Genomic DNA, 15140 nt, shown 5'->3' on the forward strand with positions numbered 1-15140 from the left:
GCAAGGGTGTCCGGTCTCACTAAGGCCAGCTGCTGTGTGGGGACCAGACTCCCAGCTGGCCAAGGCCCAAGGAGTAACAGCTCAGGCCTCTGCGGAAGTGACCTGGGTCACCTGTTCTGAGATCATCTGGAGAGATGATCCCTTTCCAGGTGTGCTGGGCCACTCCCCCCACAGCAGGCACAGCAGTCAGCAGGAAGGAGGGTGAAGGGGAGAGTGCAGGACACGCACGACACGACACGTAAGGTGAGGAAGCAGATGTGTGCACAGCAGGCGACAACATGCAGCTGGCAGCCAGAGGGCGTCAGAGGCCACTGTGGGGAGGCAGGGCTGTGGGGGCCTGCACATGCAGTAGACACAGCCTGCGGCCTCTCCCGAGCTGCCCACTCACCTGCCTCTGGGTGTCGGCTGCGCCCCGCCACAGCAGAGGATATTGGGTAGGGGGAGAAGCCAAAGAAGTTAAAGGCCAAACACCCTCCACAGAGGCTCTGCCCCCAATGGGGCTTGGCTTCCCCATCTCTTCTGGAAGCGGAGGGAATCTGCTGTGGGCTTGCCAGGCACAGGTACTGCTCACTGACAATGCTTGCCATCTCTGAGTACCTAGTTCTAGGTTATCTCTTCTTTCCCACACAAGATCCTTCTTAACCAGCTAATCCCTTCTGTTGTGCAGAAAGAGAAACTGAGGACACACCTGGGCCAGTTCCTCTCCAGCACTCTCCCCCCATGCAATCTCAGAGATTTAAGTTTCTTGGATTTTTAAAAACTAGTGGGTTGAAAAACCTGATCTCGAAGTCTCTCCTCAGAGGATACATCCTAATTACAGAGGGCAAAACAGTAACTTTACAGTAAGAGCACTGCAGCTATCACCTTGGCAGAATCGCAGTTAGCATCACCAAGAATGAGACATATCAACACCAAGTGCCTTCAGATATGGTGCTCGAGAACAACAGAACATCATGTCACTGGTTTTCCTGCCCTAGTGCATCATCTCAATCTAATTATGAAAAAACATCAGACAAATGAAGATTGCAGTATATTCTACAGGATACCTGGCGTATGAATTTTAGAAGGGTCAAAATCTGATTAAATTATTTTGGAACCAGATAGAAGAAGTGGTTGTACAACATTATGAATGTACTAATTGCCATTGAACCGCACTTTAAAATGATTCATTTTATGTTATGTGAATTTCACCTCAATTGGAAAAAGGAATGGAGTTCCCTGGTGGCCCAGTGGGTTAAGGATTCAGTGTTGTCACTACTGTGGCTTGGGTTTGACCCCTGGCCCAGGAACTTCTGTGTGCCACATGCACAGCCACAACAACAACAAAAGGATCAAGTTCATGAAGGAAAAAGACTGAGGAACTGCCATGGATGAGAAGAGACTGAAGAGGCAAATGACATCATATGGCATCCTGGAACAGAGAAGGATACCAGTGGGACAACTGGAGAAATTTGAATCAAGAACGTAGATTAGGTAATGGTGTTTTATAGATAAATTTCCAATTTTTATATTTGAATTATGGTTTTAAAAGATGGTTACAGACTAATTAGAAGACACAGGGGAGCTCTTTGAACTATTTTTACTACTTTTTTGCTAAGTCAGAAATTACTTCTCAATAAAACGTTAAAAAAAAAAATCCGAGATACAATGATTTAGGCAATACAATCTTTTTTTTTTTTTTTCTTTTTAGGGCCACACTCATAGCATACGCAGGTTCCCAGGCTATGGGTCATATTGGAGCTGTAGCTGCTGGCCTACACCACAGCCACAGCAATACTGGATCTGAGCCATGTCTGTGACCTATACCACAGCTCATGGCAATGCCAGATCTTTAACCCACTGAACAAGGCCAGGGATCAAACCTGCATCCTCATGGATACTGGTCAGATTCGTTACCACTGAGTCATCATAGGAACTCTGAGAGGCATTTTAATCATGACTGCAGGGTAGCTGGGACTTGGCCATGTGGTACACCAGGCTGCAGAGGGGACACCCAGAGACGACAGACTGGCTCAGTCTGCACTCAAAGCCATGATTCTGGGTCCTCACAACCAGCCTGAGAGGAGGTGGGTGTTTGTACTGATACTCGGCAGAGGGGAAGACAGGAGCTCTGAGAGGCCATAATAGCAGCTGAATCTTATCCTGCTGGTGGGACCTCAGAATCAAAAGGAGAACTGGTGTCTTCTTTCTGCCCAATGCAATTCCAATCCTACTGCAAATACTCACTCAAAGGCAGAGAAAAGTTGTAGAGGTAAAAGAGCTTTCAAGACAGCACAGATGGAAAGATACATCACGTTCTTGGACTAGAAGAATTAATATTGTTAAAATGACCACACTACCCAATGCAACCTATAGATTCAATGCAATGCTTATCAAAATATCAAGTGCATTTTTCACAGAGCTAGACTGAATAATTTTAAAATTTGTATGGAAGCACAAAAGACCTCGAAGAGCCAAAAAAATCTTGAGAAAGAACAGAGCTGGAGGAATCATACTCTGACTTCAGACTATACTACGAAGTCATTAAAACAGAATGGCAATGACACAAACATATGGAAAAATCAATGAAACAGGATAGAAAGCTCAGAGGAGTTCCTGTCGTGGTGCAGAGGAAACAAATCCGACTAGGAACCATGAGGTTGTGGGTTCAATCCCTGGTCTTGCTCAGTGGGTTAAGGATCTGGTGTTGCCGTGAGCTGTGGTGCAGGTCACAGATGCAGCTCGGATCCAGCATTGCTGTGGCTGTGGCATAGGCCGGCGGCTATAGCTCTGATTAGACCCCTAGCCTGGGAACCTCCATATGCCATAGGTGTGGCCCTAAAAAGACCAAACAAACAAACAAACAAACAAAAAAACCCCAGCAAATTAAGGATAGAAAGCCCAGAAATAAATCTACTCATTTCGGTCAATTATTCTAGGACAAAGGAGACAAGAATATACAATGGAGAAAAGACACCCTTTTCAATAATTAGTGCTGGAAGACTAGACAATCACATGTAAAAAAAGAAATGAGAACATTCTCTAACACTGTATACAAAAATAAACTCAAAAGAGATTAAAGATGTAAACGTAAGACTGGATACTACAAATTCCAAGTGGAAAATATAGGCAGAACATTCTTTGACATAAACCATAGCAATAGCAATATTTTTTTGATATATCTTCTGGAGTAAAGGAAACAAAAGCAAAAATCAACAAGGAGGACCTAAACTTTTTTTTTTTTTTTTGGCTGCACCTGCAGCATACAGAAATTCCCAGGCCAGAATCAAACCTGCACTACAGCAGTAACCAGAGCCATATAGCAGTGACAATGCCGGATCCTTTACCCACTGAGTCACCAGGGAACTCTGGGGCCTGAGAAAAGCTTTTGCACACCAAAGGAAAACGTGGAAAAAAATGAAAAGATATGGGAGAAAATATTTGCAAATGCTAAGACCAATAAGATGTTAACATTCAAAATATATAAATAGTTCATACAAATCAACATCAAAAAAACAACCCACTTAAAAATGGGCAGAAGATCTGATCACACACTTTGCCAAAGAGGACAGGCAGATGGCCAACAAGTATGTGAAAAGATGTTCACTATCACTAATCATCAGGAAGTGCAAATCAAAACCACAAAGATATCACTTCACGCCTGTAAGAATGGCTGTTATCAAACAGCATACAAATAACAAATGTTGTTGAGAGTGTGGAGAAAAGGGAAACTTTGAGTAGTTGGTGGGAGTATAAATTGATGCAGCCACGGTGGTAAACAGTACGGAGGTTTCTCAAAAAAATAAAATTACAGCTACCATAAAACCTAGCAATTCCACCCCTGGGTATATATCTCAAAGAAACAAAAATACTTCTTTGAAAAGATATACGCACCACAATGTTCATAGCATCAGTATTTACAACAGCCAAGACATGGAAGCAACCAAGTGTCTATCAACAGAGAAAGGATAAAGATGTGGTATACATATAAAATGGAATATTACTCAGCCATAAAAAATAAAAGTTGCCTTTTGTAACAACATGGATGGACTTGGAGTATATTATATGCTAAGTGAAAGTCAGAGAAAGACAAATTCTGTATATCTCTTGTGTGTGAAATCTAAATATTACAACAAACTAGTGAATTTAACAAAAAAGAAGCAGACACAGATGTAGAGAACAAATTAGTGGTTACCAGTAGCGGGAGGGACGTGGGGAGAGGCAATATAGGAGGTTGTTAGAAGGTACAAACTATTCTGTAAAAAATAAGCTACAAGGATGTACTGTACAAAAGGGGAACATAGCCAATATTTTATAATAAATATAAATGGAGTATAACTTTTTTGTTTGTTTTTTAGGTTCCTAGGCTAAGGGTCAAATCAGAGCTATAGCTGCTGACTTACACCACAGCCACAGCAACACTGGATCCTTAACCCATTGAGCGAGGCCAGCGATCGAACCTGCGAACTCTTGGATACTAGTCAGATTTGTTTCCGCTGAGCCACGATGGGAACTCCAAAATGGCGTATAACTTTTAAAAACTGCGAATCACTATATTATACACCTGAAACTTAACATTGCACATCAACTATACAGCAATAAATTTTTTTTTTTAAAAAAGCCCACAGGATGATGCCTTTCCCTTGTCGTGGTGTATTCTCAGATGAACACTCTTGGGTTCTACTCGACCTCCTCATTAAGCTGGTAAAAAGGTTCTAGACAGAGCCTGGCCTGCCCACCAGAAGATGTTCCTCAGCAGTTAAGTACACAAACATCCAGGAGGGTCAAATCTGGGTCTGAAGAGAAGAAAATATTCCAAACAATTCTGGTGCTGAAGGCTGAGGGTCTGGACACTCAGGTTCAGGAAGCGCCAGTGGAGTTTCTTTCTCTTGGTAGGACTCAATTTTGAGTTCTGTGTGGATTTAAAGGTATCTTGAAGGCAGCGTTCTTAAGCTGGAGGTAGGTGGAGGCAGCAGTGATACCCATTTTCAGGTTCCAGCAACACAAGAATGGTTGATTCCCGGGAAGGGGACAAGGGCCTAAACCAGCACCTCTTGCAGAGAGTGGAGTGTGGGACTTGGGCCATCTGGGCCCAGTCTGCCTGGGTGACACATGAGATGTGATCTGTAAACAAACTCACCAATGCCCTAGAATGAATGTGCCAGGGCTGTGGCTCCCCAGGAGGCAGGGACTTGGCACACGCTCTGTCAGGACTCAGGTGAGACCCACACAGTGCAAGCAGGTGGTCCCCCTGCTCCCTGCATCGTCAGTCATAGGAAGTCAGAGGTGCTGCAGCCCATTCAAATGTGCCTTCCTGAGATAGCCAGATAACCCTCACCTCATCAGCGGTTTCACATTTTTTTAGTGCAACCCACAATAGGAAATACATCTTCAGCCCAACATACACATACCCACACCCCACCCAAAATTTCAGGAAACAGTACTTATTTTACAAGGTATAGTGCATTATTTTTTATTTCTTTAAAAAAAATGCTGCTGCGAGCCAATAACTTGATCTCACACGTGATGAACAGTTGTGTACATGGTTTGAAAAACATAGCTTCAACAGAGCTAACATTCACTAAAGCCATACAGTGTGCCAGACACCTTCCTAACCTTGACATCATCCCTCTTTGAATTCTCACAGCAACTTTGTGATTCAGATTATCTCCCTGATTTTACTGATGAGAAAACTGAGCCTTAAGTAAGTTACCGCCCAAGGTCACAAGGGAAGGAAGTGGCTGAGCAGGGATTTGAACCAAAGACTGAGGCCAGGGCCCAAGTGCCCCATCACCCCCATTACCTCAGCTGCAGAAATTCATGGCATCCTTTACGTTCCTATCGGAGCATGCCTCTTCCCCCTGAAGGTTTTTGCAAACACTACTCTGCAACACTTTCTTGTTCCTTGGATCAGCGTCATCAGCTCCCGTGCATGCAGATGAGGATCCCTGGGGCTCACTCTGCTCACGTCATCGATGACTTTTTTTCTTCAGGGAGAGGGTGGGGAAGTGAAGTCTTCAGTTTGGGAGAGTAGATTGTTTTTGCTTCACTGTGAATCCTTTATCCTCTATCAGGTGATTCTCAGGCAGATATGTACTTAAAGGAAAAAAGCCACAGTGGGTGTTGAGGTCCACAGATAGAAACCAAAGGCCAAAGACCAGGACATTTGTGTGTGGCTGCCCAAGGCGCTCAGTCACTCACTGGCCACCACTCCCACTGGGAGGACCCCGGCTCCACTCTTTCCCATCTCCATCTGGGATGGTTCTTCACCCAAAAGGCCCCCTGGCCCAGAAACCCGTTGGCCAGAGAAGATGTGGATGAAGATTGCTGTGCAGGAAGACTGCTTGACAGGCCAACAGTTTGGCGCTCCTTCAAACAAATATTTTGCTTTGTTTTTGCAGCATTCAGTGGCTGGGGAGACCACCAGTTAAGAGGCAAGAGGGGCTCAGAGTGGTCACCCCCCCATCTGCGCTCTGCTGAGCCCAGGAGCACACAGGACCGAGTCACTAGCTGGCTGCAGATGACTCTTGCAAGCTGTGGGTGAATCATTACACTTGAACATGTGTCACCAGGACCTGGAAGGCTGTGAAAATCCAGATTGCTGGACCCCCCTCAGAGATTCTGATTCAGCAGGTCTGGAGTGGAGCCCGAGTCTGCATCTCTAACAAATCCCCAGGGGATGCGGATACTGTTGGTCTGGAGATCACACTTTGAGATGCACTGCCTCAGTATATCCCCAGGAAGAAGATTTCTAAGAGGATTCTAGCAAAATCTTCCTCTCTTCACAGTTCTTTGATGACCAAGGGCCTCTTCTAGGTTGGAACCCCTCACTTCTAATGGCTGGCTCACCCTGGCTTATGCACTAGAAACTTTGAAGTGAGAAATCTAAAAGCCATTTGCCTGGCTGGAAGAGCCCAGCTCAGCCTCACAAGAGCTGGGGTTTTCTGTGTGAGGCCAACTTCATAGAGGCATTTAATAAACACTGCTTAATGGACCTTGCCAGGAAGGCAGAGTTTAAGCAAAAGCTGGTACTCCAAGGTGTCTCATTTGGGGATCATCCAAGAAAAAAGTATTACAAAGATGAAATGCTATGATTGAAAGGAGATGTAGCACATGCACTTCTACCCAAATCCACTTCGTGTGCAGGATGTTGCCACGCCAGCCCATGCAAATCTACAGAGATTTGTTTGCTCTGAGGCCTTTTGCATGTTCAGTCTGCTTGCTATGAACAGGGACCAGAAGGTGACAGGTGGGAATGAGTCACTAATCCAGCTGGCCTTGTCACCTTCCTCTTTATTTTCCCTTTCCACAACCCAGAGCTCACATTCTGAAAGACTGGCTCATTTCCCAACGTACAGACCATTCAGTGCTGTCAGGACTCCTGTGCAGTACAAAAGGCCGGGGCTGCCTTGGTGCAGAGGTGTCGTCTTTCATCGGTCTGGGGACACTGAGGGCTCAGGGATGCCTAGGTGGATGCTGGGCTGAGGCTCAATCACTATGCTGCAGAGGACAGCCACATTCCTTAGTCACTGTGCTCCTGGACAATGTTCTCCGTCTCAACAAGATGAAAGAGGAACAACAGTGAATTTAGGGGTATTCCCATGTTCTGACCGCAGCATGCCACCCAGCTTGAGAACTGGGGAAAATTCATTCTTTTGGCCAAAGAGCTCGTAAAAATCTGGAGGTAGAATCATATAGATGTTGGATAGACTTTCTCTCTGGGAAAGATATACGCGGTGTGCAAAGGCATGAATGATGAATTCCTATTTTTAGGACTTGAAAAAAATTCAATACTTCTTCAGCACTATCTGCTTCATTCCTTAGAAACTCCATGGAGAAAACAATCAACTTGGGCCACACACACACACAAAATGCCCTTGAAGGATTTCTGAGCATCCAAATATCTAACAATATTCCCTGAGTCCTAGTCTCCTTTCCTTGGTAGGAGGAACAGAGAAGAAGCACTGTCTCTGAAGGGTGGATCCCTGAGGGGCAGGAGCAGATCCAGAGCCTTCTGAACTGCTCTGGAGTCATTCAACAGCCATACTTCTTTCATAAACATAAGTGGGGTGGGGGAAACCGTGGGAAACAAATGCTATAAACTAGATTTAAAAACAGCATTAAAAAAAAAAAAGTTCAGATCTTGGCCATCAACAGCACAGCAGAGGTCACAGGAGCAATAGCACAGGTAGAAGTTAAGTCATTTTGGAAAGGTTGCAGGGTTCTTTGGTTAAACATTTGACAGCTGGTGGAGAGCGATGTCCCAGGATATGTGTGGAGGTTTCCAGTGATTTCCTCTGGCTCCACTTTGCTTTCTGCTGGGTGGGCCAAGGAAAACGGATCTCTCTCCGAGGTCCAACCCTAGAAACAAACTGCAGACTTGATGAATTCTTCTGTAGCAACTGGGAGCTCTTGAGCACAAGGGAAGGGTCTCACACTGCAAAAAGAGCCAGTGGAGAGAGGCCTGGAAGGGCCGGCTTGGCCAAGAGGGGGCTGTAACATCCTTCAGAGGTGACAAAACAGGAACCTCATCAAGAGAGGGAACACACACAAACATCCTTTAAAAGCAAAGAACAGGGAGTTCCTGTTGTGGCTCAGCAGTAATGAACCCGACTAGTATCCATGAGGGTGCGGGTTTGATCCCTGGCCTCACTCAGTGGGTTAAGGATCCGTTGTTGTTGTGAGCTGTGCTGTAGATTGCAGACGAGGCTTGGATTCCGAGTTGCTGTGGCTGTAGTGTAGGCCGGCAGCTGTAGCTCCGATTCAACCCCTAGCCTGGGAATCTCCACATGCCACAGGTGAGGCCCTAAAAAAATAAAAATAAAAGCAACGAACAACCCACACAGAGCATGCTCACAGCAAGTGGACGATTGGCTCCCCCACGGGATAACTCGACGAGAGAGCGCAGCTCAGGCGTATGTGGTTTTGGAAAAATTTTATTGCATTTTGTTTCCAGGTGGAAGCACTGACAGAAGTGAAAAGAGGCTGCATGTTCCACTTTTTCTGAAAGATCACATGGCTAGATGAACTCTCTCCCCACCCTGGGCTGATTTAATAAGCCTCACCCCCACCCTACCCCAGGCAATAGATTAAAAAAATGTTTGTGGTCATCACTTAAAAAACAAATCCACGTGTGAGATGGTCAGTATTCAGATTTCTGTGACTTCTGCATTTCACACTCACTCCCCATCCCCTCACCTCCCCTACTGTTTTCAGGCCTTTCCTCCTTCAAATGAGACTCAATACACAAGTGTGCCAAGTGGAAAAGCTAGTCATTTCAGTCTTGGCGCCGCAGGCTGAGGTGTGTCTGTTGACTCCAGTGGGATGGCTGTCTCTCAACTTTAAAAAGTTTGGGGGCTGTAACGCTGCCCTTGCATCACAATCAGCTGACGCCAGGACAGCAGTCTCCCAGGTTAAAATACAGACCAGACATGGGTACATGCACATCTATGGGGTGAAGGCATCAGAAACTGAACCCGCTGCAGAGGTTTATGAAATGAGGAAGGAGGGGTCGATGGTGGGGCCGTGGCTGTTTCCCTGCTTAACCGACATCACATGGAGAGGGCGGGAGGCGGGGCGGCCAGAACTTAAGCAGATGTCACCAAGGCAAATGGAGCTTGCCTGAAACCGCGTAATTTTCTTCCTCTTTTGATTGTGTAAGGCATTTTGAACTGGAAAAAACTTCTTTCCTTCACATTCTTCCAAATAATCAGAGTTGAAATATAACTGGTGATTCGGAATACAAATAAGACCCCTTTCATCTCTGCACTCCACCCCCAAAGTCATCCTACACCCTCCAAGCCCATAAAGTACCAGGCAGGCAATCAATTTTGTGAATTAGGAGGCAAACTGTGCTCACACACAGGGGATGAGGCTGCTGTGACAAGGATCCTTCTTAGGGCTCCAGCCCCGATCCTGGCCCTCTCAGGACACAAGGGGTAAGCATCCATCTTCAGTGAGGTTTTAGGTCCCATGGGGCGCCTGCCACTGCCTCCTGGGCAGTGGGAAGTCATGGGTCCTCCTGGCTCTCCTATGCGTCCCAACCAGGCGTCCAGGCCGGTCCATCCACGCACAAGTGTAATGACTCAGTTAGTACAAGGGGACGTGGCCCGGAGACAGTGCCCTCCACATTAGTCATGCCAGACAGACAGCAGAGAGGAAACCAGAGAAGTGATTTTAAAAAGGAAAAAGGAAAAGCAGCTTCGGTCACCAAAAAATAGAAAGGATGATCTTTTAAAAATAAAACATGGGGACATTTTTTTTTTTCTCTGCAATGATCAGCCATTTTACTTGAGACGTTAAAAAAGTTTTAGTTGTTTTGCCTTTTCGGTTTAAACATTCATGAGAACGGATCGAACGGTAGTGCTGGGATGTGGTTTGTGTCTGGGTCAATGCTGGTCAGGGGTCCTTCAGACCACATACTGGTAAGGGTCTGCCTTCCCTTGGTCTGGCGTGGCAAAGGGGCTGGCCCAGCCTAGAGAGAAGGGGTGGCCAAAAACGGCTTTCATGTTCATCCATTTTGTTTTTTTAGCCCATCTTCTCTCTTCCTTTTTCAATTGTTCTATTCCCTGAAAACAAGAACAATCATACTTTCAGTCAAGCACTTTATTGCTGTGGTTTTGGGGGAGAGATTTCCATTAGCTTGAGGTAAACGGAGCAAATGCTTGCTTTTAAAAGCCACAAAGCTATCTATATAGTACATGTTTCTTCTCTGTCTCTCATAAAAAGTGTTAAAAACAAAAACCACGTATTTTTTTGGGGGGTGAGGGGGACATAGGCACATGTGCATTAAGTCCCTCTAGGAAGGGAGGGACACATGAGCAAAGTCACAGGACCCTAAGCCACTGTTCTTACCTAGTTATGCGATCTGGTGTCTTTTGTTAAGTGAGTCCTTGCTGGAGTCTGCAGAGGCGTTTCGGGCTGGGTGCTGGGCTGTGTGTGAAGGCTGGGGTGTGGGAAGCCTCAGAGCTGGTGGGGAGCTGGAGGTTGTGATAGCTAAGGACGGCTGTTAATTTGGGATTGCTTCATGGGAGTCTGAAGCTACTATGACCACTTTGCAGACAAAAAAAAAAAAAAAGGAACAAGTCAAATGACTGCTCTGGCGCCATCAGTCCCACCAGCCTGGGAGGCCAAGGATCGCCCTGCTTAGCAGGGCAGGCTAGGCGCAGCAGAGGAGGTGGAACAGGAGGTAGAGGTCACCACAGAGAAGGAAGGAGAGGTATTAGTACAGGTTAGAGGGGCCGCACGGACAGACCGCTCAGTCTCAGCCCCCACCAAGGCCTGCCTGTGCTCCATGGGGGAGAAGTGTGACCTGAGACCACCTCAGCAGTTGTCACAGAGCCCGAGCCCCTGCCCTGGCCAAGCCCTGCAGGAAAAACAGGGTCTGGGGGACAATGCTGGCCCCTCCACTCTTTCCTTAAAGGATTTGGTCAGCGGGTGGGGCCAGAGGACAGGAGAGAAGCAGCCTTGCAGAAGCCCGGCCAAGGGTCTGTCTGCCGTGGTCTCTGTGAGGTGGAGAAGCAGCGGGTGGGGCCTGAGGGGACAGCCCAGCCTGAGCCTCTGTTCACAGCCTAGGGCCCTGGGATGACACAGGTCAAGATCAAGACACCCTTTCCCACCAACTGCCGCCCCTCAGCTCCTTTCTCCTTTCAACAAGACTCCCTTTAGGAATGGCCTTGAGGGGGAAGAACAACCAGGACCAGGGCCTTGACAGTTTTTCTTCTGGCTTCCCCAGGCCATGGTCTCTGTGGCCTGGGTGTTTCAACACCGACTGGGGCCAGACAGTAACCTCTGGGTTTCCTGGAGGTCTTACGCAGAGAAGTTGGTCACACTTACTGCTAGGTTCCGTGGCTTGATCTACATCATGGCCTACTATCTGTACAGACATTCTTTCGTAATGACATTAATGCTTACAGAAGAAAAAAAACGGTGCCAAGAGCCCCTCATCCTTCTAAACCATCAGGAGTTGCCCCAGATCCAAATGATGGTGCCCTGGCAGCCGCAGTATCGTCCTTCTCAGCACTTTGCAATTTCACACCCACAGGGACGGGGCCTCAGCCAGCAGTGGCAAGGACTGAGTCTTCCTCTGAGCCTCCACCTAAGGCTGACTACCCAACTGCCCCAAGTCCCTGCCCCCGCCAACCCAAAAGCCCCTAGACAACTGGTGAGAGCTGCCACCTGAGGGGGACCTCAGGAGGGACTCATGACCTCACCCCACTAAGGGCTGCCCTTCCTCCTGGAGCCTCCTACCCAGACCCCAAAGCCAAAAAGGGAAGAAATGTCCGCATCACAGCCTCAAGGTTGAGAGGTAGTGGCAGTGGCACCAGGGGTGTGGGCTCCAGTCTGGCCAAGCCAGCAGCTTCAAAGCTCCGAGAGAACGAGATGTGGGTAGGGTGGAAGGTAGGGGTGGGGAAAGGCAGCAGATGAATACCAGAGAGAGGTCTTGGGGCCCACTGATCTAGGGGCCCAGGCTGGGTTGTCTCCTGACTCCACCCTCAGGACTTGGTCACGAAGGCACCTTCTCTGGGAAGGTGACCCTGCCTGTGCCACCTGGGTCAGGGTGCCCTCTCTGGACTTGTGGTCACTCAATGGGAAGAGCATCACAGAACCCAAGTGAATGCCTGACACAGTGCCATGGTTACAACTGAACCATCAGGGGAGGATAGAAGGGCTCACGGCAGCAGGAAACCCTTCAACAGAGACTGGGCCCCATTCCTGGTGTGACCTGAATACCAGGCCCAAGTGGGGAAGACTCCTGTGTACATAAAGATCCAGCATCACTGCAAATGGAGGAATGTGTCCTGCACACCTGGGGCCTGGCCACTGGGCTCCCAGGTCTGGCCTGGAAGCAGTCCTCCCAGAACCCTGGCCGTGGCTGTAGGTGGTGGGCAGGCTGCCTGCTTACCGTCTCATCTGTGCAGATGGAGTGCACCTGGGTCCCAAACATCACCGATGTGAAAATGAGGAAGAGCAGTCCCTCGAAGCACAGGAGGATGAGGAGGATCACCGTGGTGGGCGGTGAGAAGGAGCTGCACTCTGAAAGACAAGGGACACATGGGGCTTAGGGCTGCAGTGACGGGGGAACTCGCTCAACCTCTGTGAGCCCAAGCTTTTGATATCTGCAGTCAGGGAGCATCTCTTCTACCCTGCAGGTCTGTGATGAGGCTGAGGGAAGTCCCTGCTCGAAAGCCCTGTGTGTTCTTAGTGAAAATAACATGACCCCTGCCCCATTGACAACCCGCATTACTCTCCTCACTGCCCATGTCTGCTAACCTGATGATGGGCGGGCAGCATTTGAGATGATAAAATGTCCTTGATGGCCTCCTCTACCAAGACACCAAGCCACATTTGGAGTTGAACTGGATCCCCAGGGCTTAGTAAAATGCATTCAATTCCAGCTGTTCACCAAGGACTTGCTGGTAACCCACTCAACTGTCCAGAATGGCATGATCTGCAGAAACTCCCTCACCCCACCCTCTGCTCTTCTCTCATACTGGCCGAGAGCTTGACCTTCCCCTCTCTGGCTTGTGCCAGTGGCAGTCACAAAAATTGGGAGACACAGTGCTATGGACTAATCATGGAAACTCCTCCTCCATATACCTAAGCCCTAATCCCCCAATGTGATATCATTTGGGGCCTTGGGAGATAATGAAGGTGGAAGAGGTCATGAGGGTGGGGCCCTCATGATAGGATTAGTGCCCTTATAAAAAAGAGAGACACCAGAGAATTTGCTTCTCTCTCTCTGCCATGCAAGGATACAGGAGGAGATGGCCACCAGCAAGCCAGGAGAAGGAACGGAATTAACTGGTACTTTGATCTTGGATTTTCCAGCCTGCAGAACTGGGAGAAGTAAAGGTTTAAGCCTCTCAGTCTATGACAGCCTGAGGGGACCAATACACATGGGGTTCTTTTCCCCTAGGTGAGGGGAAGCCAGGCAGAGCTGGCCAGGGAGATAGAAGGGGGCAGATGCACACAATGAAAAGAGGCATGGAAAATCTCTTAATATCTGGTTGGGAGCTAAAGATACTGTCCTTTTCACAGCCTCATAAGTTCTGAGGAAAATAATAGCAAGAAAATGCCTAAGAGGTCGGTATGTGCAGGAAGAGCAGAGCTTCTGAAAAGTGGTAAATGAGGAAGGGGACTCATCAATGGAAAAAGAGAGAAAGTGTTTCTGCTCAAGGCGTTTGTCCCACAGATTGTATGTGTGAAGAAATGGAGCCCAGGAGGTGGCTTCTCTTAATTTCTCCAGAATCTACAGTATTTCTTATCCTTGGCTTGACTCTCTGCAGTTTGTTACCTGTGGTCAACCTCGGTTCAAAAATAGTAAATGGAAAATTACGGAAATAACTTCTAAGTTTTAAAGTGCAAACTGCTGAGTAGCATCATGAAAACTCACGCCATCCTGCCCTGCCTACCTAGGACATGAACCATCCCTCCGTCCACACTGTATTACGTTACCTAGGAATTCTGGTCATCACAGTGCCTGTGTTCAAGTAAGCCTTATTCTACTTAAGAATGGCCTCTAAGTACAAGAGTAGTGATGCTAGCAATTCAGATATTCTCAGAGTTCCCACTGTGGCACAGCAGAAACAAATCTGACTAGGAATCATGAGGTTGCAGGTTCGATCCCTGGCCTTGCTCAGTGGGTTAAGGATCTGGCGTTGCTGTGGCTGTGGTGTAGGCTTGCAGCTACAGCTCCAATTGGACCCCTAGCCTGGGAACCTCCATATGCTGTGGGTGTAGTCCTTAAATGACAAAAAGACAAAAAAAAAAAAAAAAAAAAAAAAAAAAAAGAGTTCCCGTTGTGGTGTAGTGGTTAACGAGTCCGACTAGGAACCATGAGGCTGCGGGTTTGATCCTTGCCTTGCTCAGTGGGTTAAGGATCTGGTGTTGCCGTGAGCTGTGGTGTAGGTCACAAATGTGGCTCGGATCTGGCGTTGCTGTGGCTCAGCTTAGATCACACGTTGCTGTGGCTCTGGCATAGGCCGGTGTCTACAGCTCCGATTAGACCCCTAGCCTGGGAACCTCTGTATGCTGAGGGAAGTAGCCCTAGAAAAGGCAAAAAGACAAAAAAAAAAAAAAAAAAAAAAAAATCTCTTACTTTGCCTAGTTTATCAATTAAACTTTATTGTAGGTACGTATGTATAGGAAAAAATATTGTA

General features: G+C 47.5%; 1 protein-coding gene across 6 annotated transcripts in view; it reads right to left on the minus strand.

The window, feature by feature from the left end:
• The window catches only part of ZDHHC3 (zinc finger DHHC-type containing 3), a 76205-nt gene that overhangs the window by 3086 nt on the left and 57979 nt on the right, over nt 1-15140 (minus strand). For 4 of the 6 annotated variants that reach the window (XM_021071753.1, XM_021071752.1, XM_021071750.1 and 1 more), the window contains one exon: nt 12884-13014. In XM_021071753.1, coding sequence (XP_020927412.1) covers nt 12884-13014 — 131 coding nt within the window. Of the gene's footprint in view, nt 1-8899; nt 10548-12883; nt 13015-15140 lie in introns of those variants that run through there. The other 2 variants (XM_003358401.5, XM_013981553.1) reach the window with 1 other exon arrangement.

The sequence above is a fragment of the Sus scrofa genome, chromosome 13, assembly GCF_000003025.6.
Source record: "Sus scrofa isolate TJ Tabasco breed Duroc chromosome 13, Sscrofa11.1, whole genome shotgun sequence".
Classification (NCBI taxonomy): domain Eukaryota; kingdom Metazoa; phylum Chordata; class Mammalia; order Artiodactyla; family Suidae; genus Sus; species Sus scrofa.